The following is a 24,357-nucleotide window of genomic DNA, read 5'->3' as shown; positions in this document are numbered from 1 at the left end:
TCGCTAACAGCACTTGCCCCAACAGCCTGTTCAGGCTGTACGGGGGACCTTTGCCTCCGACAACGTGGTAGTAGTTTGATTTAAAGCTTTCGTGACTGCAGGGATTCATAATCTTGGTTCTTTCGGTAAAGTCACGTATTATTTTATTATTTCCCTTCTACGTGACTTTACCGAAAGAACCAAGAATATGACGTGGTAGTAGTTGCGTTCCTGAAGAACGCCGCGTTCTTGACAAAAAAACGCGTGAAATAACAAATAAATATGCAATGTAGGGGTAAAGCGTCAGCGCGTGAGATGCGTTACACGGGGCTGAACAACGAGCGAGGCGCGTGGGGCAGCATCTGGAAGCATCTCGCAGCATCCCATTTCCTCGCCGAGGCTGCCGCACGACCGCTTGTTCCGCTCGCCCGATGGAGCTGCATCCGCGCTACAGAAAAAACAAATTTAGCGTTCCCCCGCTACTAACAACGTTCATCGCATTGTTATATCCGCGCTCATCGGAGAACGGGACTGTACGTGCATCGGCGTGGAAGAGTAGGCCAAATCCCCTCCCTCCAGAGAGGTGGCTCCCTTCGAGCTCCGTCCGGTGGGAGCCGGCAGCGGTGATTGGGGTGGTTGGTGGTGACGTTGGTGGTGACGTCGGTGATGACGTCGGTGGTGACGTCGGCGGTGACGTCGGTGGTGACGTCGGTGGTGCACGTGGCGTGTGTTGTTGTGTTTAGAGAAGGAGAGCTGTGACTATCGCTGGCTCCGTGAGCACCTTGTGCGTCGATACTGGGCTGTCCCGTTTCCCCACTGCCCGTGTAGCGCTCACCTCCACTCCAACTTGGCCAAGGCCTGGTAAGGCCATGAACACAGCACCCTGTTGTATTATGTAAAGACACGGTGTTCATAACTGGTGGGACAAACTTACCCCCTTGTGTGTATTTCGTGATATCTCTCCTAGTATATATACGAGTACAGATTAGACACACACACATATTACGCACGTACACATACACATGATTACATACGCCTTGCAGCATACCCACATAACAAACAACCACTTACAGACAGACAAACGTACATACATGCTCATGTGCACACACACACCAACAACAATAAGAACACACAAAAGAAAAAGATGCCCCACATAGCCTTAACAGACTGTAGGGGCAAGTGCTGTTAGCGAGCAGCACCTATGAAGGCCGGCACGGTACACGAGGGGGTGGGTGGCCAGCACCACGCCCGGCCGCCTTTGGTCTCCCCAGTGGCGATGTTGACGCACCACACCAGGTACTCATTTCAGGCTGAGTCGACCTAGGGGAGGCCCAGGACCGGTTCAGTTAATCGTCACCGGTGTTGGCCGTTGGCGGGAATCGAACCCGGGTCGCTACACCACCGCTCCCCACTCACACACTCACACGGACACATCTGCCCGCACACACGTGGATATGTACGCACGCCCACGTGCCTCCTCCGGCGCAGCCGCCGCCGCCGCCCTGTGTCCACGCGTGACGTCTCTGCTGTGTGTGTGGCGACAGGGAAGGGTTCCTCTGCGAGACGGACGCCCTGTCCGTGCCCCGGGCAGGTGCTGTGCTCACTGAGGCACAGCTGGTGAGGGAGACCCTGTGGTGAGTGGACACCGCACTCTGCCTCGCTCCAAAGACAAAGATCCCCCGTGTAGCCCTAACGGACTGTTGGGGCAAGTGCTGTTAGCGAGCAGCACCTGTGAAGGCCGGCACGGCACTCGAGGGGGTGGGTGGCCAGAACTAAGCCCGGACAGATTTGTCTCCCCAGTGGTGACGTTTCACACGGCACCGGCTACTTATTTGAGGCTGAGTCGACCTAGACGAGGCCCAGGACCTGTTCAGATATTCGTCACTGCTGTTGGCCGTGAGCGGGAGTCGAACTCGGATCGCCGGGTTCGTAGCTCAGCACGCTAACCGTTGTGCCACCGCTCCCCCATCGCTACACACACACGTACATGTGGGTTGGTGTTGTGAGTTAGTGTTGAGCCTGTGAGTTTGTGTTGTGGGTTTGTGTTGAGACTGTGGGTTGGTGTTGTGAGTTAGTGTTGAGCATGTGAGTTTGTGTTGTAGGTTGGTGTTGAGGCTGTGGGTTGGTGTTGTGAGTTAGTGTTGAGCCTGTGAGTTTGTGTTGTAGGTTGGTGTTGAGGCTGTGGGTTGGTGTTGTGAGTTAGTGTTGAGCATGTGAGTTTGTGTTGTAGGTTGGTGTTGAGGCTGTGGGTTGGTGTTGTGAGTTAGTGTTGAGCCTGTGAGTTTGTGTTGTAGGTTGGTGTTGAGGCTGTGGGTTGGTGTTGTGAGTTAGTGTTGAGCCTGTGAGTTTGTGTTGTAGGTTGGTGTTGAGGCTGTGGGTTGGTGTTGTGAGTTAGTGTTGAGCCTGTGAGTTTGTGTTGTGGGTTTGTGTTGAGACTGTGGGTTGGTGTTGTGAGTTAGTGTTGAGCCTGTAAGTTTGTGTTGTGGTTGGTGTTGAGGCTGTGGGTTGGTGTTGTGAGTTAGTGTTGAGCCTGTGAGTTTGTGTTGTGGGTTGGTGTTGGGGCTGTGGGTAGGTGTTGTGAGTTAGTGTTGAGCCTGTAAGTTTGTGTTGTGGTTGGTGTTGAGGTTGTGGGTTGGTGTTGTGAGTTAGTGTTGAGCCTGTGAGTTTATGTCGTAGGTTGTTGTAGGTTCCCGTTGAGGCTGTGAGTTCGTTGTATCACCCGGCGATGTTGAGTGACATTGGCGTGTCCCGTGTTTCCCCCAGGCTACTGATGGGCACCACGAACCTCTTTGCGTTTGAGGTGCATCACGGGAAGGTGACGGTCCGCGAAGGCATAGGCGTCACCCACCTTACTCCGGTAACGCCTACATTGTGTGAGATTATCAAACGAACGAATCGCGTGGCCGCGTGGCCGCGTGCTTGGCTTCCGGGGTCAGACTCACCGGCACCGTTGAGATCCGGCGATCGAACCACCGGCGTCTCGGCTGAGTCCGACGACGGCGGCTGAGTAGCCGCGCAGCGACGGACGCAAATTCGCGGTGGCTTCGCCACGGCGCTTGCGCCAGGCTAGGTGCACCTCGTGAACTGTCGAAGGCTCCCACCCAGCCGCGTGGTGCCCAGCCACGACACCCTCTCTAGCGCCATGGCGGGCCTTCCTAGGTTGCGCACACGCTCGCTAACGGCACTTGCCCCTACGATTGCCTGTCGGGGGGATCTTTGTCTTTGTTGTGTGTGCGCATGTGCGTAGCAGTTAGCTGCGCTGTGCTACGGACCATGCCATCCGAGTTCGATTCCCGCTCACGGAACCCGTCCTGGGCCTTTCCCCTAGGTCGACTCGGCCTCAAATGAGTACCTGTTGCGGTGTGTAGTTAACATCGCCACGAGGGAGACAAAGGCAGCCGGGCGTGGTGCCGGCCATCCAGGTCGTGCCGGCCTTCACAGTTGCTACTCGATTGGAACCTCATTTGCCAGTAAAAAATATGATAATTGTTTTTTTTACCCTTCTATCTGGCAACAAAACTGACACCTTTTTTACAAGGAGTCATGTTTGCATAGGCCACAATACCTGCAGTCGTAATGCAAACAAAAAACATAACTCTGATGATGTGCATACAAACAAAAACGAAAAAACATAACTCTGATGATGTGCATACATCATCAGAGTTATGTTTTTTGTTTGCATTATGACTGCAGGTATTGTGGCCTATGCAAACATGACTCCTTGTAAAAAAGGTGACGGGAAGGGTAAAAAAACAATTATCAGGTGCTACTCGCTCACAGCACTTGCCCCAACAGTCTGTTAAAGCTACGCGGTGGGGGGGGATTTTTGTCTTTGTGCGTGCCAGGCGAGTCTGCGAGCGTTGCTGGGCGACGTGTGTGCGTTCGGCGAGGTGACTCTAAGGCTCCAGGCCTTCGTCGAAGACACGACGCGGCCGGCCAGCGACGAGGTGAGGACGGCGGGGGACACGCGGTGACCCCCGTAGGGGGCGAGCGTTTGGCGTGCGTCGGTGGCGCTGGGCGAGGTGGCGTTCTCCGCCTAGCCTCGGCGTAGCTGCGTGTACACGCACGGCTCGCCTTGGTAGTCCCCGGCCTGGGGGTACGCGGGCTACTGGGGGTACGTGGCAATGTTCCAGGGGGTGCGCGAGGCGATTTGTAAAACGCGTGAAATTACATCGTACGTGGGAGGCGTTGGCGAATGACCGCGCTGTATGAATCTCCGTCACGCTCCGTCACCCTCGGTCGCGCTCTCCCTAACGCTCCGTCACGCTCCGTCACGCTCCGTCACGCTCCGTCACGCTCCGTCACGCTATCCCTAACGCTCCGTCACGCTCCGTCACGCTCCGTCACGCTCTCCCTAACGCTCCGTCACGCTCCGTCACGCCCCGTCACGTGGTCACGGCTCGCAGGCTCCGCCGTGCCGCACGCTGCAGGCGTTCGCCTTCTCCCTCGCCGAGTACCTCGGAGCCTTCCGTCGGGAGCTCACCGACGTGGAGCGGCGCGCCATGCGGCAGGGTGAGTTACGCGCACCTCACCGCGGGGCGTCGGCAGGCCTCGGCAAGGTAAGGTAATTTACCCTTTTGACCGCATCACCCAGACACACAGCAGCACGCGTGACGCCGTGTGACGCCGCGTGACGCCCCGGCGTGTCCGCGCGTGTCCCAGAGGGCCCGACGCTCACGCTGTCCGCGCTGCTGGAGGAGCTGCGCTCGCGACGCTCCGGGCTGCTGCAGCTGAGACGCGCACTGGACGAGGGCATCGCACCGCACGGGGGGTCGAGCGGGGGGTCGAGCGGGGGGTCGAGCGGGGGGTCGTCCGCTGCCGCCACCCTTTTCCCAGCGCCCCCCGCTCACGTGCGCGCGGCCCGGCTCATCAACGCGCTGCACCGTGCAGCGGTGGAGCATCACAACACGGGGCACGCCACGCACACGGTAACAACAACGACACGGGACATGCCACGCACACGGTAACAACAACAACAACAACACGGGACACGCCACGCACACGGTAACAACAACAACGACACGGGGCACGCCACGCACACGGTAACAACAACAACAACACGGGGGACGCCACGCAAACGGTAACAACAACAACACGGGACACGCCACGCATCACAGAGACGCAATGCGTCTCTGTGATGCCTGTATGTTGTGCGTGGCGTCTGTGTGATGCGCGTCGTGCGTGCTTGCGTGGTGTCTGCGCGTGCTTCTGTGGTGTCTGTGATGCGTGTCTATGTTGTGTGTGGTGTCTGTGTGGTGCGTGTCTGTGTGATGCGTGTCTATGTTGTGTGTGGTGTCTGTGTGATGCGTGTCTGTGTGTCTGCGTGCTTGCGTGGTGTCTGCGCGTGCAGGCCCAGCTGCTGCTCACTCTGTTTGTGAGCTCCCTGCGGCCGTCCCTGGAGATGGCCGGTGAGTGCGTGACCCTCGGCCACCTCCACGACCCCGCCGGGGAATTCATCCTGGAGAGGTGAGCGACCCGCCCCATAGACGACACTTTTATATATTTTAAGACCTCTATTGTGGATGATGTTGGCCTACTGTGTGTTAAACTGACGTAGCAGTAGGTTTTCGCGACCAATGTCATCCATAACGCAGGTTTATTTTTTGGGTTGGATCGCGTGAATATGAACGTGTGGTTAAGCACCGCCACCACCCGACACAGCCGATCGGTAAGGTTTGTCACGTGAACATAACGGGCAGCTCAACCGCTATTGGATACCCATTGTAATTGATATGCATTCATGAATCCCCCTTAGCAAGCGAAGGGCTCGCAAGTGACGCCGTCACGTCAGAGGTCGCAAACGGGTTTTGATTCCTTACCCGTACTCGTACCCGGCCGCACCAGGGTCGCAAACGGGTACCCGTACCCGGACGTACCCTACCCGTACCCGTACCCGGCTTGAAGAGAGGAGCGGAATGAGGTTAAGGAGGAGGACTACTTAATGTACAGGGGCAGTGTTGAGTTTGTGGACAGTGTTGAGTCTATGGGCTGTGTTGAGTCTATGGGCAGTGTTGAGTCTGTGGCAGTGTTGAGTCTGTGGGCAGTGTTGAGTCTGTGGGCAGTGTTGAGTTTGTGGGTAGTGTTGAGTCTGTGGGCAGTGTTGAGTCTGTGGGCAGTGTTGAGTTTGTGGGTAGTGTTGAGTCTGTGGGCAGTGTTGAGTCTATGGGCAGTGTTGAGTCTGTGGGCAGTGTTGAGTCTATGGGTAGAAGTTGATTCAAGTGGAGGGGTGCAAGGAGGGAGATGCACTGGGAACGGCATTGGGCACAGGCAGAAGGAGGACGAGAGGGCGGACGCGTGTTGGCGATGCGCCGTTTATGGAAACCGGCTGCGACGCGCGTTCACGTGACGGTTGACCAGTCCTGCGTCGCCATCTCGCCCTGCGTGTGTGGACGCGCCCGCCCACCCGCCGCGACTCACGCAGAAACCGCGCGGTCTGCGAGGAGCACGAGGACTTCTGGCAGAAGGCGTTCACGCTGCGCCACTTCCCGCGGGACGGGGGCCGCCGGTCGGCAGACGGGGGGGTCGGAGCAGGAGACGGAGTTCCCTTCCTCACCCCCATCCTGGACAAGCTGCTGCTCGTTGGGAAGTCCTGCGCCTTGCTGCTGAGCCTGCAGGGAGAGCAAACCGCCAACGTCCCCGCTTCGCCGGACCGTGGGGGTACGGCCTTCACGCAGTAGCCCAGCGGGGCCTTAGCTGGTAAATAAAAAAAGAAGAAAGTTTTGACAGAGACGGTGCGGTTGGGTTGATCCCGTGTCCGTTTCTCCCCCCCCCCCGCCTCTCTCTGTCCGTCACCAGAGCTGGGCAGCCGGAGTCTCTACGACCTCTTCGTGCGTTCTCTCCTCGCGCACCTCGGGGACGGCCACCGCCTCCCCGTGCCGCCGGCGACGCCGACGCCGACGACGACGACGACGCCGCAGCCATCGGCCTCCGTCGCCCTCCCCGTGAACGACGCCGGCGCCGGCGCAGAGCACAGCTCGGCGAGCCGCGGGGGGACCGCGGCCGCGCTGGTGGTGGATGGAGGGGGCGGCAGGGGCGGCGGCGGGGTGAGGCACGTTCTGCACGAGGTGCAGGAGGCCGTAGGGAGGCACCTGCTGGAGCCCGCTACCCACGATCCTCTGCTGGCGTACAACTTCTCAAGGTGCGTCGGGCGCACAACTCTTCACCACTGGCACTGCCACCTCTCCTGATTTTCCCTCTTTGTCAAGGTAGCCGGTGAATCGGCAGATTCCGGCGTGGTGGGGTGTAGCGTGGGTTCTCCCACCTCGAGCGAAGACGCGCCGGCTTTGCGTGGAAAGAGTAGGCCAAATGACCCAGTGGCAGGGCTCACCAGAGCTCGCTCGCATGGTGAGTTGAGACCTGGAGGGCGTGAGCGGACGCGCCCGCCCGCCCGCCGTGCAGGGGGAAGGACAACGAACTTTGATATTCTTTTCACTCCTATCGTGTCTTTGTATTGTTTGTTGTTGTTTGTTGTTGTAACATCCTGACCCCGTGCCCCGACTGGACATCTGCGACAAAACAGCTTCACAGCTCATCGGATTCCTCCAGTGTAAATACACATTCTGATAAAGCCTCCCTCTCTCTATCTCTCCTCCCCGACTCCCAGGCTGTACTTTGATCTGACGCCGTCGGTGGCGAGCGACGTGCGGGGGGAGGGGGGCCCGGACCCCGCCGGAGGAGGGGGGGGCCGTGCTGGGATGGGGGTGCCCGGCGGGGAGACGGGCCCCGCCACTCGGAGGGCCGGTGACGCACCCCTCGAACAGATGCTCAGCGATTCCCTGTACCCGCACGTGCAGCGGCAGTACCTGCTCGTGTGCGGGCAGCTCATGGCCATGCTCAAGGAGCGGCACGGGTGTGGAACTCGCGCACGCACCGTCACGCACGCACAGTCACACACACACAGTCACACATACACAGTCACACACAGTCACATACACAGTCACGCACACACAGTCACACACAGTCACACACACACGGTCACGCACGCACAGTCACACACAGTGACATACTCACAGTCACACACACACAGTCACACACAGTCACACACACAGTCACACACAGTCACACACACACAGTCACATACAGTCACATACACACAGTCACACACACACACAGTCATACACAGTCACGCACACACAGTCACACACACACAGTCACACATACACAGTCACACACAGTCACATACACAGTCACGCACACACAGTCACACACAGTCACACACATACGGTCACGCACACACAGTCACACACAGTGACATACTCACAGTCACACACACACAGTCACAGACACACAGTCACGCACAGTCACACACACACACACAGTCATACACAGTCACACACACACACAGTCACACACACACAGTCACACACACAGTCACACACACACAGTCACCCACACACAGTCACACACACACAGTCACACACACACAGTCACGCACACACGCATCCAAAGACTAAGGCCCCCTATGTCGGCTTCACAGGATGTTGTGGGAAGTGCTGTTTTGCGTGAAAGTCACCATCTAAATAGAGCACGCTTGTGTGTATGTACGTTCTTTCGCTCCGTACTTAGCCCACCGTCCTCATCGGAGGTGCGGGGAAGGACAGAAAACTAAACACATAAAGCAGTTCGAAAGAAATAAGTCTGTCGATCTAGATGATTTAAAAGTGCCTAGCTCCAGTAGCTTCCTAATATCGGAAGGGAAGAGCGTTCCAGACGGCCGCAAAAGCGCGTCTGAAAGCGCCGCGCGATGCGGTGAACACCGTCTCCGTTCGACAGCCGAGTTTGCGCGGTGATGATTGGCTTTACCCCTTCTGGCAATAAAACAGGTGTTGTGTCAAGATGTTCAAACACCAAACAGAAACCTTTTGCAAGGAATCATGTTATTACTGCATTGTCTTTGAAGTTGATTGGTCCACACCAGAGACAGCTTTCTTTAGAGCCCAGTCTCAAACGGTGTTAGACCAGAAGACAACGCCACAAAGCCGACCAGCACAAAGACAACGCCACCATCAGGACTTTGAGAGCTCGGGGTGAGCATCTACATCATGGGACCTCCTTTGCCAGTACCAAAATATGATAATAAGGTTTTCCCCTTTTTTTTTGCCTTTCTGGCAAGAAAACAGCTGTGGTGTTTAGATGTTCAAACACCAAACAGAAACCTTTTGCAAGGAATCCTGTCTGATACTGGCAAGGAGGGGTGGGGGTCACTTGATGCGGCGACGATGGTTTACGCCGCTTGCCGAGAGCGTCGCGGTGTCCGTGGGTTCATTTGCGGCGAGCGCTCCGATTGGCGACCTGATAATTGGTTTTTTACCCTTCTATCTGGCAACAAAACTGACACCTTTTTTACAAGGAGTCATGTTTGCATAGGCCACAATACCTGCAGTCATAATGCAAACAGAAAGCATAACTCTGATAATGTATGCACTGTCCTTGAAGTTGATTGGTCCAAAAAAAGGTGTCAGTTTTGTTGCCAGATAGAAGGGTAAAAAACCAATTATCATATTTTTACTGGCAAATGAGGTTCCAATGGTGTAGATTGGCGACCTCGCAACGTGTGCACGGGGGATGGGGACACCATCGGCGAGCAGTGGGACTGACCGCCGATGCCGCCGTTGCCGCCGCAGGATGATGGATTGCCTGCAGGCCATGCGCAGCTTCTTCCTGCTGGAGGCCGGGGACGCCATGCGGGATTTCTGCGCGCCGGTGTTTGAGCGAGCGAGGCGACGCGAGTGCTGGCGGGACGTCTCCTTCCTCAACACGGCGCTGCAGGAGGCGCTGCGCCACCACGCGCACGCGCGCAGGTACGCTCGGCCTGAAACTAAACTGCAAACTGCAAACTGTTTTACATTTTAGCATTTTTTTTTATTATTATTGTCAACTTTTATGTTTTTCGAATTTTTATCATTGTTATTTTTCTTGTTATAATTTCGTAAGTTCTTTTCTATTTTTTATTTTCTAATCTTTATTTTGTATTACTTTATTATTGCTATTTATTTTGTACAAAGACTCCACTCCTTGAATATTCGACTTGCGAACTTTCAGAGATTTGACCCTATCCGTATGTCCAGTGGCATCTACATCTGCAGAACATGAAGAACCAGTGGCATCTACATCTACAGAACGTGAAGAACCAGTGGAAACATCTGTAGAACGTGAAGAACCAGTGGCATCTACATCTACAGAACGTGAAGAACCAGTGGCATCTACATCTGCAGAACGTGAAGAACCAGTGGCATCTACATCTGCAGAACGTGAAGAACCAGTGGCATCTACATCTACAGAACGTGAAGAACCAGTGGCATATACATCTGCAGAACGTGAAGAACCAGTGGCATTTACATCTACAGAACGTGAAGAACCAGTGGCATCTACATCTGTAGAACGTGAAGAACCAGTGGCATCTACATCTACAGAACGTGAAGAACCAGTGGCATATACATCTGCAGAACGTGAAGAACCAGTGGCATTTACATCTACAGAACGTGAAGAACCAGTGGCAATTACATCTGCAGAACGTGAAGAACCAAGTGGCATCTACATATAGAGGATACTATACAACTTTTTAAGCCATTCCCCGTGTTTAGTGTACACGCCGTATAACATATTTGGAATCGACAGAAGTAGTTGTTGAACTTATGAACAAATCGACTTATGAACAGTACCTGTGGAACCTAACTAGTTCGTCAGTAGAGGAGTCTCTGTATATATTTTTTAACCAGGTTAACGCCCATTGAGCTTTGTTGTTATTTTTTCCCCGAAGCGACCTGGTCACAAATGATAGCTCAACGAAGTGGCTTACAATCGCGTGGACATTTGTTGCGGCAACATAATCTAAACGTGTGACGTCGATTCTAAATGTGGTGGGGAAACTGGAGGGACCTGGAGAAAAATACACGTGACCACGGGGAGAGAGAGCGACACAAACTCCAAATCTACAGTAGGAATCGTCGGGGTCAGGATCGAACCCACGACCTCCTGTAGACCAGGCGAGGGAGTTAACATCTCACCACGGAGGGAGAGAGACACGCAAACTCCAAATATACAGCAGCAGGCATCGTCGGGGTCGGGATCGAACCCATGACTTCCTGTATACTAGGCGAGGTAGTGAACATTTCCTAGCCACCAACGAAGTGGCTTATCACGCAGAAATATATCGCAGCCAAATACTCTTAAACGCGTAATGTTGAGTCTAAACGTGGAGGTAAAAACCGGGAGGACCCGGAGAAAAATTCCACGCAACCACGGGGAGAGAGAGAGAGAGACACGCAAACTCCAAATATACAGCAGCAGGCGGCGTCAGGATCGGTATGGAACCTGCGAGCCTCCTGCATGCCAGGCGAGGTAGTTAACATCTGCTGGTCATCGCGGCGCCCCAACGGGCCGGTGACACGGGACGCGAGCACGGAGCCAGCACGGACGAACCGACCAGCGGGTTCTGGGCCAACAAGCGTGGCGTCTTTTAAGACATGAGCCGTTTGTCTCGGGGCGGCGGTGTTTCACGACTACGACGAACGGACGATCGCTCGCCAACGGCGCTCGCCCACCGTGCCAAGGCCCACCGTGCCAGCTCTGTCTGACAACTCTGCCAAAAATCGCCCGATGATGCTGGACGTAGTTTCCAGCGAAACGTCGTACTCAAATTGTAAATGTTGTGGGTTTACTCTCCAACGCGCGATCGGTGGGTTGGCTGAACTAGTAACGAATTGGCACGTTCTGTTTACGTGACAAACCTTACTAAGTGGCTGCGCCGGGTGATGGCGGGTTTAACGACACATTTATATATTCACGCGATGTAACCCGAACAAAAACCCTCTTGTGGACCGTTTACTGCAGGCTGACTGTGGAGCTCGAGGAGGTTTCTGCCGAAGGTCAGCCTCAGCCAATCAACACGCTCGACGGTCTGACCCTGCACTACGAGGTGGGTCAAGGGCCTTCAGCCGTGTTGCTGTACGTCTCCTCCTGTGTGGTCCAGGCACCCGAGGCTGGCCTGCCCGCTGCTCGAATATCTGGACCATTTCCTAGGCCCGCCGTGGGCCTTAAATGAGTCCCTGGTGCCGCGTGGAAACGTCAGCATTGGGGAGACAAAGCCGGCCGGGCGTGGTGCTGGCCACCCTCCACCTCGTGTGTCGTGCCGGCCTTCATAAGCGCTGTTGCTCACTAACAGCACTTGCCTCAACAGTCTGTTTAGGCTATACGGGGGGGGGGGGGCGGGGTATCTTTGTCTTTATGTGCGTGTGTGCGTGCGTGTGTGCGATGCAGGCCCCGTGGCCGGTCAGCCTGGTGCTGAGCCCCCCAGCGGAGGCCGTTTACCGCCAGGTGTTCACCCTCCTGCTGCAGATCAAGTGGGTGAAGCACAGCCTCGACACGCTGCGCTTCCAAGGTACGGCGCCAGGGGGGCCGCTGCATTTGGGCCCGCAGGCTAGCGGACTAGCAGGCTAGCAGGCCAGGGAGGCTGGCAGGCCAGGGAGGCTGGCAGACCAAGGTCTGGGCAAATCAATCGGCACATTTGCCCTCGTGACAACTCGATTTAATCGGCTCTGTCGCCGGGTGGTGGAGTGTTCTGGTAACAGGACAATGACATCACACCTACACGGCGCCATCTAGCCAACAAGGGAGACTACGAATCGCGCACTCGCAGAGGTTTATCGAACTGTTCAAGAGACCGTTTACTCACGGCCAACGTCAGCAACGAGCAATACCGGAGCCAGTCTCGGTGTCCCCCCCCCCCACCCCCCCCCCCCCCCGCTCCTCGCCGCTCCCCAACAACTTCACCGGTGTAATGAATTACGGTCAAACAACCCCCGATCAGATCCGGTGGCATTTAGACCGCTCATTAAATTGAAATCCGAAACATGTATTACTTATTTATATGTAGTCACTTGCTTACCGTTTTCTGTATTTTGCACTCCTCTCGTTAGTTTTCGTCTCGTTTGACGCGTCGGCTTTCGCGGCCAATATTACTCGCGATGGAGGTTTTTGGGTTAGATCGCGCAAGTCTAAATGTGTCGGTAACCCGCCCACCACCCAACACAGCCAACCGGTAAGGTTTGTCGCGTAGACAAAACGCACCAATCAGTTACTGCTTCAGCCCCACCGGTTGTGTGCTGGAGAGTAAATCCACAACATTTACAATTTGAGTATCCGTGACGTTTCACCGGTAATTACCAGCAGCAGCAGCAGCAGCGTCGGGCGATTTTGCCAGAATTGTGACGTTGATCCACTTGCTTCCCATCTTCAATAGAAGAGCAGACGTCGTCACTCCAAAGCTTTATTTTTCGTATTTGTGCTGTTGTCACTTTCTGACCCCGTGTGCCCCTGCTGGACATCTGTGAAGAAAAGAGCTTCGTAGCTCATCGGATTCTTCCTCGAGTCCAAACACAGATTCCTATGATTGTGATTCTGAAATCAGTCGATATTCTGACACTGGCGAACGGGTCCCGTAGGTTTCGATTTAAAGCTTTCGTGACTGCAGGGATTCATCTTCTTGGTTCTTCACCTGAGGACGGCTGCTTGCGTTGTGGCCGAAACGTCGTGAGAAAGATTTTATTATGTTTTATTTTTATTATTTTATTTTTTCCCTTCTACGTGACTTTACCGAAAGAACCAAGAAGATGGGTCCCGTAGGGTCACTGCCGGTTGCTGTAGTCGTCACCGCTGCTGCTGCTGTTGTTGTTGCTCACGGACGCAGCGTTCCCGCGCGGTGAAGACGACGCGCAGGACGGTAACGACGCGGTCCCCGGCGGGCGGCAGGGGCCGGAGCGCAGCAGCAGCAGCAGCAGGAGCAGCAGCAGCAGCAGCAGCAGGAGGCGAGGCCTTGGCCGGCCGTGCCCGCTCGCCCACCGCATGTTCCTGCTGCGCGTCAAGTTCATGCACTTTGTGAACAGCCTGCACACCTACGTGCTCACCCGGGTAACGTGCGGCCCCGTAGGGTCGCGCACGCACGCCTGCTTGGCATATGCACGCAGACGGGAGATGCGGACACACGCACGCAGAGACACGTGTGTGAACACCACAATCAGAAGCTTGATTTTTTAACAGAATCTGAAGCTTGATTTAGGCCGGTGTAATCCGGTGAGCTACGAGGCTTACTAACTATCCAACTATTTTTTTTATTTTACCAGGTAAGGTCCACTGATCTGTACACATATCTTTCAGAAGCGACCTGGCTACCACAAATGATAGCTCAACAAAGCGGCTTCCTTATCGTGTCGAAATGTAAAGCAGCAGCACAAACACTCTTAAGCCCTTTATCACAGATGTCTAGTAAGGGCAGGGTCAACAAGTTACAACACACAATATAAGAAATACACACACACACACACACAAAGACAAAGCTCCCCCCCGTATAGCCTCATAACACTGTTGGGCCAAGTGCTGTTTGCGAGTCGCACCTTTGAACTCAAAAACCAAAGCGTATGGATCCTTGCAGTCACGAAAACTTCACATCTAGAATCGGCTTAACTCGGCTTTCTTGTTAACCAGCTCAACTTCCGCCATCCACCCCCTGCATCATAAAGCCTTAGTTTGAACTCCATGCCATGCCCACCTCCCAGCCCACACCCCGCCCCCACACTCACCCTGGCTCCTCCCCCTGCCCCCCTCTCCCCCGCAGCTATGTAATCGCTCGTCACAGGCATCTCTTAGGCGTACTTAAGCGGTTGTTCTCTCACTGTGTCTGTCCCCACCTGAAGATGGACGCTTGTGTTGCGCCCGAAACGTCGTGATTTAATTGACCGTAGCTGTTTTAATTTTAAATTTATTATATTTTTCGCCTAAGTGACTTTACCGAAAAAAACTAAGATGATGGATCCTTGCAGTCACGAAAACTTCAAATCTAGAACGCACCTATGAAGGCTGGCACGGCACGCACGGGGGGTCGTGGGGGGGGTTGGGTGGCTAGCACCTGAGTCTTGGAGACTCGTGAGGCTTTGCTGGGTGAACTAGCGGAACGATTATGATAATCATAATAAAAAGTTAAAGAGTGACGTGTCCTCGGATCCTGCAGAATCGATGCCGTGCAAATAGGGGTTTCTGTTTGGTGTTTGAGCATCTTCACACCCGCTTTATATTGCCAGAAAGGGTAAATTCCATTGTTTTTTTCCTCGAATTCCCTCTCAGATCCTGCACAGCACGTGGCTGGAGTTCGGCCCGCGGCTCCACGGGGCCTACGACCTGGACGAGCTGCTGGCGGCGCACGGAGACTTCCTGGCGGCCATTCACGACCGCTGCCTGCTGCGCGACAGGGTGACGCACAAAGACAGAGACCCCCCCCCCGTATAGCCTTCACAATTCTAGATTTGAAGCTTTCGTGACTGCAAGGATTCATACTCTTAGTTTACACGTGCACCTCGTGCTCTCTTTTAGCCCCGCCCCCCCCCTCCCGATACGTTCCATTCATTGGCTACCACATTCTGATAAGTCCCCCCCCCCCTCTCCTCCCCCTTAACTTGTATTTAAGAACTTGCATCTTGGAATCCCTGCCTCACTTGATGCAGCAAATCTGGCTGTGACGGTCCCACCTGATGACGGAGACTTGTGTTGCCTCCGAAACGTCGTGATTTTATTATTATTTTATTTTAATTAATTTAAATTTAATTTTTTTTTTTTGCCTTAACAAACCTGTTGGGGCAAGTGCTCTGAGCGAGGACGTACTAAGGCCGCCACGAGGTGGAAGGTGGCCAGCACCACGCCCGGCCGGCTTTGTCTCCCCAATGCTGACGTTTCCACATGGCACCAGGGACTCGTTTGAGGCCCACGGCGGGCCTAGGAAATGGTTCAGATATGTGAGCAGCGGGCAGGCCAGCCTCGGGTGCCTGGACCACACGGGAGGAGACGCACAGCAACACGGCTGAAGGCCCTTGACCCACCTCGTAGTGCAGGGTTAGGCTGTTTAGACTTCACAGACTGTTGGGTCACGTGCTGTTTGGGAGCACTTGCGAAGGCCGACACGGCACACGAGGGGCGATGTTTACACATCGCACTAGGTACTCATTGAGGCTGAGTCGACCTAGGGGAGGCCCAGGACCGGTTCAGATAATCGTCACTGGTGTTTGCACGCTAACCGCTACACTACCGCTCCCCACACACACGCGCGTATACACATAGACACACACACAGTGTGTTCACGTACATTGTTAGTGCTTGCCTGGAGTGTCCCCAGGGCTGAATGTCAGTGCTTCGTGTGTATGTGTTGCGAGCGCAGGTGAGCTACGTGAAGCAGGCCATCATGAAGGTGTGCAACCTGGCGCTGGTGTTTGCCGATCGCTGGCGAGCCGGCCCCGCCGCTCTGCGGTAACTCCCGCACCGTAGCGCTGCCCAAGCGGTGACGAGAGCGAGCGACCGTGCAGTACAACCTCACCGAGCACCACGCGTCACGTCTCTCTCGTACGACGATGACCTCCTTCGTTCGATCGATCGATGTAGATGCAGAGCTCGGCGACTACAATTTCACATTGGGGTGGTCAAGCCAGATAGCGGTGGCGGCAGGAGCAGCGAAGTAGTTGTCGTCGTCATCGTCATCATCGCTGTGACGTCTCCTTCGTGTTTGTGGGTCGGGGCGTTGCGTCGTTGTACGGTGTGTGCTGGATGACCACATTCGCATTTGATGATGACAACGATGACGATGACGACGATGATGACGCCGATGATGACGACGATGATGATGATGACGACGACGATGACGACGATGATGATGATGATGACGACAATGACGACGATGATGACGACGATGACGACGATGATGACGACGATGATGATGATGACGACGACGATGACGATGACGATTATGACGATGATGATGACGACGACGACGATGATGACGACGACGACGACGACGACGATGATGACGACGATGATGACGACGATGATGACGACGATGACCGGAACCTCGTCTCGCGCGAGTGCCCCCAGGCTGTGAAAATCATTTTCCCCGGACGCTCGCTCCGCTGGCTCCCTCCGCCCCAACCTCGCTCGCTCGCTTCTTTTTTTATGGATTTTTTATTCCTATCTCTTGAATAATTTATTTGTTTGAGTTGCGTCCGACTTGGCGTGAGCTTGGCTCAGCGGTCGGCGACCCTGCGGCTCCGTAGCGGCACGCGACAGTCATTTACCGAGGGACCCGCCCTCTCGCATTCACCACCGAGCATCGGCGGCTCTTGAAATACTGAGTTGGGGTTTTTTTTTTGTTAAGCTATATTCCGAATTCGAAAAAAAACCAACGGCACTTCTTGTTACTTTGATTGCCGACCCCTGGGTTAAAGGGGCACCGGTCTATGGAGTGCATGGGGGTGGGGGAGCCTCACACGACTACTTTGGTGCGGTGCGTCGACATCGCCACAAAGGCGACCCCGGGCGTTGTGCCGGCCACCCACCCCCCTCGTGTGCCGCCCTTCATGAGGTGCTCCTCGCTAAAGGCACCTGCCCCAACAGTCTGTTGAAGCTATCGCTGGGTGTGTGTGTGTGTGTGTGCGTGCGTGCGTGTGTGTGTGCGTGTGTGTGTGCGTGCGTGTGTGTGTTTGTGTGTGTGTGTGTGCGTGAGTGTGTGCGTGTGTGCGTGCGTGTGTATGCGTGCGTGTGTGTGCGTGCGCGTGTGTGCGTGTGCGTGTGGGCGTGCGTGTGCGTGAGCAGTGCGGACGTGCTTGCGCGTACGGAGGGAGACTTGAAGAGCTGCCACGTGTTCCTCGTCACGATCCTCAACAAAGCCGTGCGGCGCGGGAGCTTCCCACACCGTGAGAACGCACGCACCAACACGCCAACACGCACACACCAACACGCACGCACCAACACGCACACACCAACACGCACACACCAACACGCACGGCCCAACACGCACACAGCAACACCAACACACCAACACGCACACAGCAACACCAACACACCAACGCACACACCAACACGCCAACACGCACACAGCAACACCAACACACCAACACGCACACACCAACACGCACACAGCAACACCAACGCACCAACACGCACGCACCAACAGCAACACGCACCGACACGCACCTACACCAACGCACGCACCGACACGCACGTAAACACGCACACCAACCAAGACAACGATCCCCCGTGTTGGCCTGAACATACTGTGAAGGCCAGCACTGTGCCATCGGCATCACCAGGCGCTCGCTGCCCACACCACCTGCCCCCCCCCCGCCGTGCACCGTACAACGTAACGAAGGGGACCGTTGCCTCTCCGTCTTTGTGTCGGCAGTGGAATCCCTGGCCCTGGCCCTGGCCGCTGGGATGGAGCGCAAGTGACGCCAGGAGGAGGCCGCACAGCTCGCGCTCGCAAACAACGATCGCCCAACGCCAGCGGCCCGCGGTGCTCCCCAGTGCTCTCACCGACCGGCGTGGTGAAGTACGGTCAACGACCCGCGCGGCGGCGGGGGGGGGGGGCGGGGGCCTCCCTTGTTATTCCCGGCCTAGTGGGAGCGACGCACGGGCTGCGTGAGTACCGCGCGATCGGTTCCTTGGCAGCAGTCGCGGTTCGCCCCCCCCACCACCACCCATTGTCGCCCCCGCCCGGCAACCCCAGCAGCGTCTTCCTGCCCACACGGTCGCCCGGTTTTAACTGGCGGCGTAAATTCCACAATCCCCCCCCCCCCCTGTCCCGTTTACCTCCCACGCATTAGAACTTATTATTTTATGCGACGCCAAAGGTTACGATCGACGATGAGCGACGACGACGACAACGGGCGAAACCGGTTGGGGGGCAACCTGCTGTCCCGTCGTGCCCCTGGCGGTGGCCTCCTCCAAGGAGGGGCGCTCACGTGGCCCACCACCTCGTCTGGGTTGCCCACCGCTGGCCAAGCCGACCCCTGAACCGGATGTGAACCGGTGTCCCCGATCGCGAAACCCGGATGGGGACGCAAGCCGGTGTTTCTCACGGCACCGCCGAGGGCGTGGCGGTGGTGCGGTGCCTTCAGCTGCGGTGGTGCAGGGGCTGAGAAACCTCCTGTTCCCCTTAGCCCCTTGCCAAGCAGGAATTACAAACACACTTCGCTTCAACTCCGATCACGCTCGGAGGGCTTGCATATCCACTCTGCAGGCTTCACGTGCAAAGGGGTGACCGAGCGGCCGCTGGCAACCGAAACGCGGTAATGCCAGGTCAGATGCAGCGGTGTTCTCTCACTCTGTGCGCCGGTGGTAGTGGTGGTAGTAGTAGAAGTAGGAGATGCGTTCCGGGCGCAGGACACACAAAGCGAAACTGCACGGGGAGACGGCTGCCTGCTGAGTAGCGTACGCAGTACACACGCAGTACACACGCGGTACACACACACGGTACACACACACGGTACACACACACACACAGTACACACACACAGTACACACACAGTACACACACACGGTACACACACGGTACACACACACACACGGTACACACAGTACACAGAGTACACACACAGTACACACAGTACACACACAGTACACACGCGGTACACACACGGTACACACACACAGTACACACACGGTACACACACAAAGTACACACAGTACACAATGTTGTCTCTGTGTGTGTATCTCTGTGTGTATCTCTGTGTGTAAAACAGCTGCTTGCCGAGTCGCGCACACACAGTACACACAATGTTGTCCCACGTCCGACCGCATAGCCGCATAGCCGCATGCAGTGAATCCAAACCGCATGAAGCGAATTTTGGATAGCAGTAGGTCAGCAGCGTACAAGCAAAACCGCACAAACCGAACCCGCACAAAGCGGGGAAACCTGTATCTCCAGCCTCGAGTAATGGTGAGGAGTTGGATCTGTCCGCCACTTGAAATGCATGAGCAACTCAAAGTGCCTTTACGTCACTCCCCGTCTGAACAATTGCAATGCCGCTGTGCTGCAGTCGAGCCAAGGGGACTGCAGGGGGCAGCTGTTGCCTATCTATGCGGCACAAGCACTGGCCCACACGTGGGCATGGGTCAGAGGTCGCAAACGGGTTTTGATTCCTTACCCCTCGTACCCGTACCCGGCCGCACCAGGGTCGCAAACGGGTACCTGTACCCGTACGTACCCGTACCCTACCCGTACCCGGCCGGGTACGGGTATCGGGTACCTGATTGCGACCTCTGGGATGAAGCCATGTTGCAGGCGCGGGTGGGTTGATTCTAGGAACTTGAATTGTGAGAAGAGACAAGACGTTGGGAAATGAGTGACAGTTACTCACCAGTGACTCACGGCCTACCTGGCTACCCGTACCCGGCCGCACCAGGGTCGCAAACGGGTACCCATACCTGGCTGGGTACGGGTAGCCGGGTATCGGGTAGGGTACGGGTATTGGGTACCCGGTTGCGACCTCTGGTATGGGTCTCCCCAGTGGGCATGGGTCTCCCCCAGTTGAAGTAATTTGGAAGTTCGCGTGTTTTTTTTTCCATGGAATTTGGACCGTGCGGCCGAGGCGTACGTTTGTTTTCGAGGGTCGATGGGAAGTTTGGCAGGCCACACGTGTTGCCGTGCAACGCTTGACATGACGGCACGTGTCGGACGCGACCCATCGGCTGTGAGCTCACCCCACCACCTCCTCACCCCACCACCTCCTCACCCCACCACCTCCTCACCCCACCACCTCCTCACCCCACCACCTCCTCACCCCACCACCTCCTCACCCTCTCTGCCCTTCGTGCCTTTCACATTGTAAAATGTGACGACGCTCAGTGGAGGATGTATCCGAGCAATAACTTCGATGCGCGTCGCGGACTTTTGTACGCGTGTGTTTGTGTGTGTTTATTTTTTACCAGAGCAGCAACGCATTAAATGTCTAATTTAAAGTGAACAGCGCGGTGTTGTTTTTAGCCGGGTCACGGCGTTGGCGGTGGTGGCGGTAGCGGTGAGGACGACGGTGGTGGTGGTGGTGGTGGTGGCGGTGGGGACGAGGGTGGTGGTGGTGGTGGCGGTAGTGGTGGGGACGACGGTAGTTGTGGTGGCTGCTGCATGCGGTTGCGTGTAGTTATCCAGCACCGTATTTGATCATCTTGAACGCCTCCTGTTTATTCTTACTTTTTTTCTACCATTGTCTTGATACTGCCAAAATGGTCCCATAGATATAACTGCTCAGCCCAAGCCATTAATACTTTTAGATTTGCGGTGCCTCTTTGACGTTCTCCGGTCTGACACTGGTGAGACGAGGCCATGAAGTAGGCTGTCCTCTGGTGCAGGCCAATCAGTTTCAAAAACAAATGCTGACATTATTCTCAGAGCCACATGTGTGTCTGCATGTATCATGTGTGGTTGATGCAGACGTGATGCCTTGCAATAGGTACAGTGAGGGAAAAAAGTATTTGATCCCCTGCTGATTTTGTACGTTTGCCCACTGACAAAGAAATGATCAGTCTATAATTTTAATGGTAGGTTTATTTGAACAGTGAGAGACAGAATAACAACAAAAAAATCCAGAAAAACGCATGTCAACATTTTTATAAATTGATTTGCATTTTAATGAGGGAAATATGTATTTGACTCCTCTGCAAAACATGACTTAGTACTTGGTGGCAAAACCCTTTTTGGCAATCACAGAGGTCAGACGTTTCTTGTAGTTGGCCACCAGGTTTGCACACATCTCAGGAGGGATTTTGTCCCACTCCTCTTTGCAGATCTTCTCCAAGTCATTAAGGTTTCGAGGCTGACGTTTGGCAACTCGAACCTTCAGCTCCCTCCACAGATTTTCTATGGGATTAAGGTCTGGAGACTGTTAAAACATCTGTTCAAGCACCCTGTATGTGTTTAACACGTGGCAGGCTTTCGCGACCAATATTATTCATAATCAACGTTTTTGGGGGGGTTAGATCGCGTTATTTATAAATGTGTCGTAACCCTCCACCACCCGACACGGCCAATTAGTAAAAAAGTGTCACGTTGACAAAAGACAAATAGTTCACTGCTTTAGCCCACCGGTGTGTTGAAGCGTGAAACCGATGATGCTGGATGCAATTACCAGCGAAACGTCGTACTCAAATTGTAAATGTTGTGGTTTCACGCTTCAACACACCGGTGGGCTAAAGTAGTGAACTATTTGTCTTTTGTCAACGTGACACTTTTTTACTGATTGGCCGTGTCGGGTGGTGGAGGGTTACGACACATTTATAAATAACGCGATCTAAACCCAAAAACGTTGATTATGAACCCTGTATGTGTGTTGAACTTCTTTCACACCCTAAGTAGCCAACTGTGCCAATCGGAGGTATTTATCTTCAAGATGGACCGTTAGATCTCGGGACGGTGAGAGAGATGCCGGCGCCTTGGGGAATCCTTCATCCAGCAGTGGACTGATCATGGCCAATGATGATGACGGTGAATATATATAACAGCGATGAGACATTACTTGGGGTCCACGTTGAATAGCCTCTCCAGGCCCTGCCACCTTATTGTTGAGATGCGCCAGCATCAAGAGCGACTGCAAAGACAAGCAGCAGCTGTGGATTAAATAATGTACTCGGGGTAGGAGCGTTCGCACCCACTAACTGGGAACGCCTTAATACACAATTACTTTGTAGGTAAAAAAGTGTTTTTATTGTTGTGGTGAGTTTTCGCTCCAACACACCGTTGTGATGAAGTAACCTGCCATGTTATACTGGTAGGAACCTCCTGGTTACACCAGCCCACAGGGGATTATTGTGTCCGTCCGTCGTGCAGGGAGGGGCTGGGTGGGGAGGGTGGGGAGGGAGGGGCTGGGTGGGGAGGGTGGGGAGGGAGGGTGGGGAGGAGCTGGGTGGGGAGGGGCTGGGTGGGGAGGGAGGGTGGGGTGGGGCTGGGTGGGGAGGGTGGGGCTGGGTGGGGGGTGGGAGGGGTGGGGAGGGGCTGGTCACCCCGTGGTGCCCTTATAAAACTCAACGTGTAACCTACTCACGCCGGCTTGTGCCCGCCCTCACAGTCGGCCATATTTGCGGAATACACCACGCCGCCGTTGACCCTGGCCATTGACCGAGCAACCCAACGTTCCTACCAGCTCCCTCCGCAGGAATGTGTTTTATTTCGACTGCTGGAGGAATCCGATGAGCTATGAAGCTCTTTAATGTCACGGATGTCCAGTAAGGGCACTGGATAAGAACGTCACAACAACAGTAACACAAACACGATCGTAGTGCAACGTCCAAGAAAGTTAAACAAATCGCCCAAACACTGAAATACAACACTAAATCATCCCCATCCTGCCAGGCAAAGCCCACAGAGTTATTCACTTATTGGTCAGAATCGACAAAAAATGGCCCATCATTTGGACATTTACAGCAGCAAAACTAATCTTAAACAATCTCAATGCACGCTTATGAATGTGGAGGGGGGGAGGAGGAAAAAAGGAGGGAAATGCGTTAATAGCGCAAAATACAACAAAGGTAAATTAATCAAATCAATAGTAAATACATCACTCGAACCACACAAACCATCCCAACCCTACCCACTAAGGTATTAAATAAACATTTCATAACGCTGCCTGGCCACAAACGATAGCTCAACAAAGCGATCGCCAGGTCGCTTCTTGAAAAAAAAGTATTTAAAAAATCTCTCAGTCGGCTTTACCCGGTGGAATTTAAACAAAAAACAACTTTATAGCTTTAATTGATGTGAAAAGTTTTAACGCGTTTAAAATTGCGGCCATCTTAGGTAGGGGGGGTACGTGGCGTGACGTCACCGCCCCCTACCTATGATGGCCGCCGCCCCATAAGTTCATCGATTCCAGGGGGGTAAAATTTGTATTGATTATATTTGTAATATTAACTTTTAAACTCACGATTGAGGGCGAGCGAACTGCGCGTCTCGCTGGTCGAGACCCAGCCATTGTGGACTGCGCTTTAGATGACGTCAATTCCCATTTGTTGTGAGGTTCTTAGGGTTCAACCTACCCACGTGTGAGTGGGCTCGAGAATAGGATTCTTTGTTGAGTTTAACACTTTGTCGTGATACTTAAATCAAGATTTGCTTAGTAGTTACTACTACTACCGGTGTGCTGTACTAGTAACAAAAAAAATCTGTATTATGATTGAAATGGGTCGCGAAAGCCTGGCGATGTTCACACACCACACCAGTTAATCGTTTTGAGGCTGAGTCGACCTAGGGGAGGGCCAGGACCGGTGGTGGCTGTGAGCTACAATGCAATGCGTTACGCTTCCACATGCGCGGGTCACGTGACAGATGTGACGTCACAGCTCACTTGCCGTGCAAAAAATCTATGCATTATTGAGCCCCCCCCCACCCCAAAATAAAAGTGTATTTTAATAATTTGTGCATGGTGTACAGTCTGGAAAGTACCCACATGGCAAATTTGCAGTTTGTTGCATGTCGGGAAGTACGCTAAACATTTTAACATTTTGAACAGACACAATCACAACTTTGCCTTTTATATGTATGGAGATTAACTGTCCCTTCCTCCAGCTTGATTGTGC

General features: G+C 54.4%; 1 protein-coding gene across 1 annotated transcript in view; it reads left to right on the top strand.

The window, feature by feature from the left end:
* Window positions 1-20,751, top strand: part of TUBGCP5 (tubulin gamma complex component 5) — a 31,816-nt gene extending 11,065 nt beyond the window's left edge. Inside the window, exons 8-25 of the mRNA XM_078881069.1 lie at window positions 723-840; window positions 1,524-1,613; window positions 2,743-2,836; window positions 3,825-3,926; window positions 4,386-4,491; window positions 4,642-4,907; window positions 5,330-5,445; window positions 6,401-6,636; window positions 6,775-7,117; window positions 7,583-7,828; window positions 9,603-9,779; window positions 11,812-11,896; window positions 12,238-12,358; window positions 13,667-13,887; window positions 15,097-15,222; window positions 16,181-16,269; window positions 17,605-17,705; window positions 18,194-20,751. Coding sequence (XP_078737195.1) covers window positions 723-840; window positions 1,524-1,613; window positions 2,743-2,836; window positions 3,825-3,926; window positions 4,386-4,491; window positions 4,642-4,907; window positions 5,330-5,445; window positions 6,401-6,636; window positions 6,775-7,117; window positions 7,583-7,828; window positions 9,603-9,779; window positions 11,812-11,896; window positions 12,238-12,358; window positions 13,667-13,887; window positions 15,097-15,222; window positions 16,181-16,269; window positions 17,605-17,705; window positions 18,194-18,240 — 2,684 coding nt within the window. The 3' untranslated portion in view covers window positions 18,241-20,751. The remainder of the gene's footprint in view (window positions 1-722; window positions 841-1,523; window positions 1,614-2,742; window positions 2,837-3,824; window positions 3,927-4,385; window positions 4,492-4,641; window positions 4,908-5,329; window positions 5,446-6,400; window positions 6,637-6,774; window positions 7,118-7,582; window positions 7,829-9,602; window positions 9,780-11,811; window positions 11,897-12,237; window positions 12,359-13,666; window positions 13,888-15,096; window positions 15,223-16,180; window positions 16,270-17,604; window positions 17,706-18,193) is intronic.
* Window positions 20,752-24,357: the final 3,606 nt, after the last annotated feature.

The sequence above is a fragment of the Lampetra fluviatilis genome, chromosome 60, assembly GCF_964198595.1.
Source record: "Lampetra fluviatilis chromosome 60, kcLamFluv1.1, whole genome shotgun sequence".
Lineage (NCBI taxonomy): Eukaryota > Metazoa > Chordata > Hyperoartia > Petromyzontiformes > Petromyzontidae > Lampetra > Lampetra fluviatilis.
Note: the sequence above shows the minus strand (reverse complement) of the source record. Positions and strands in the feature narration are given on the sequence as shown.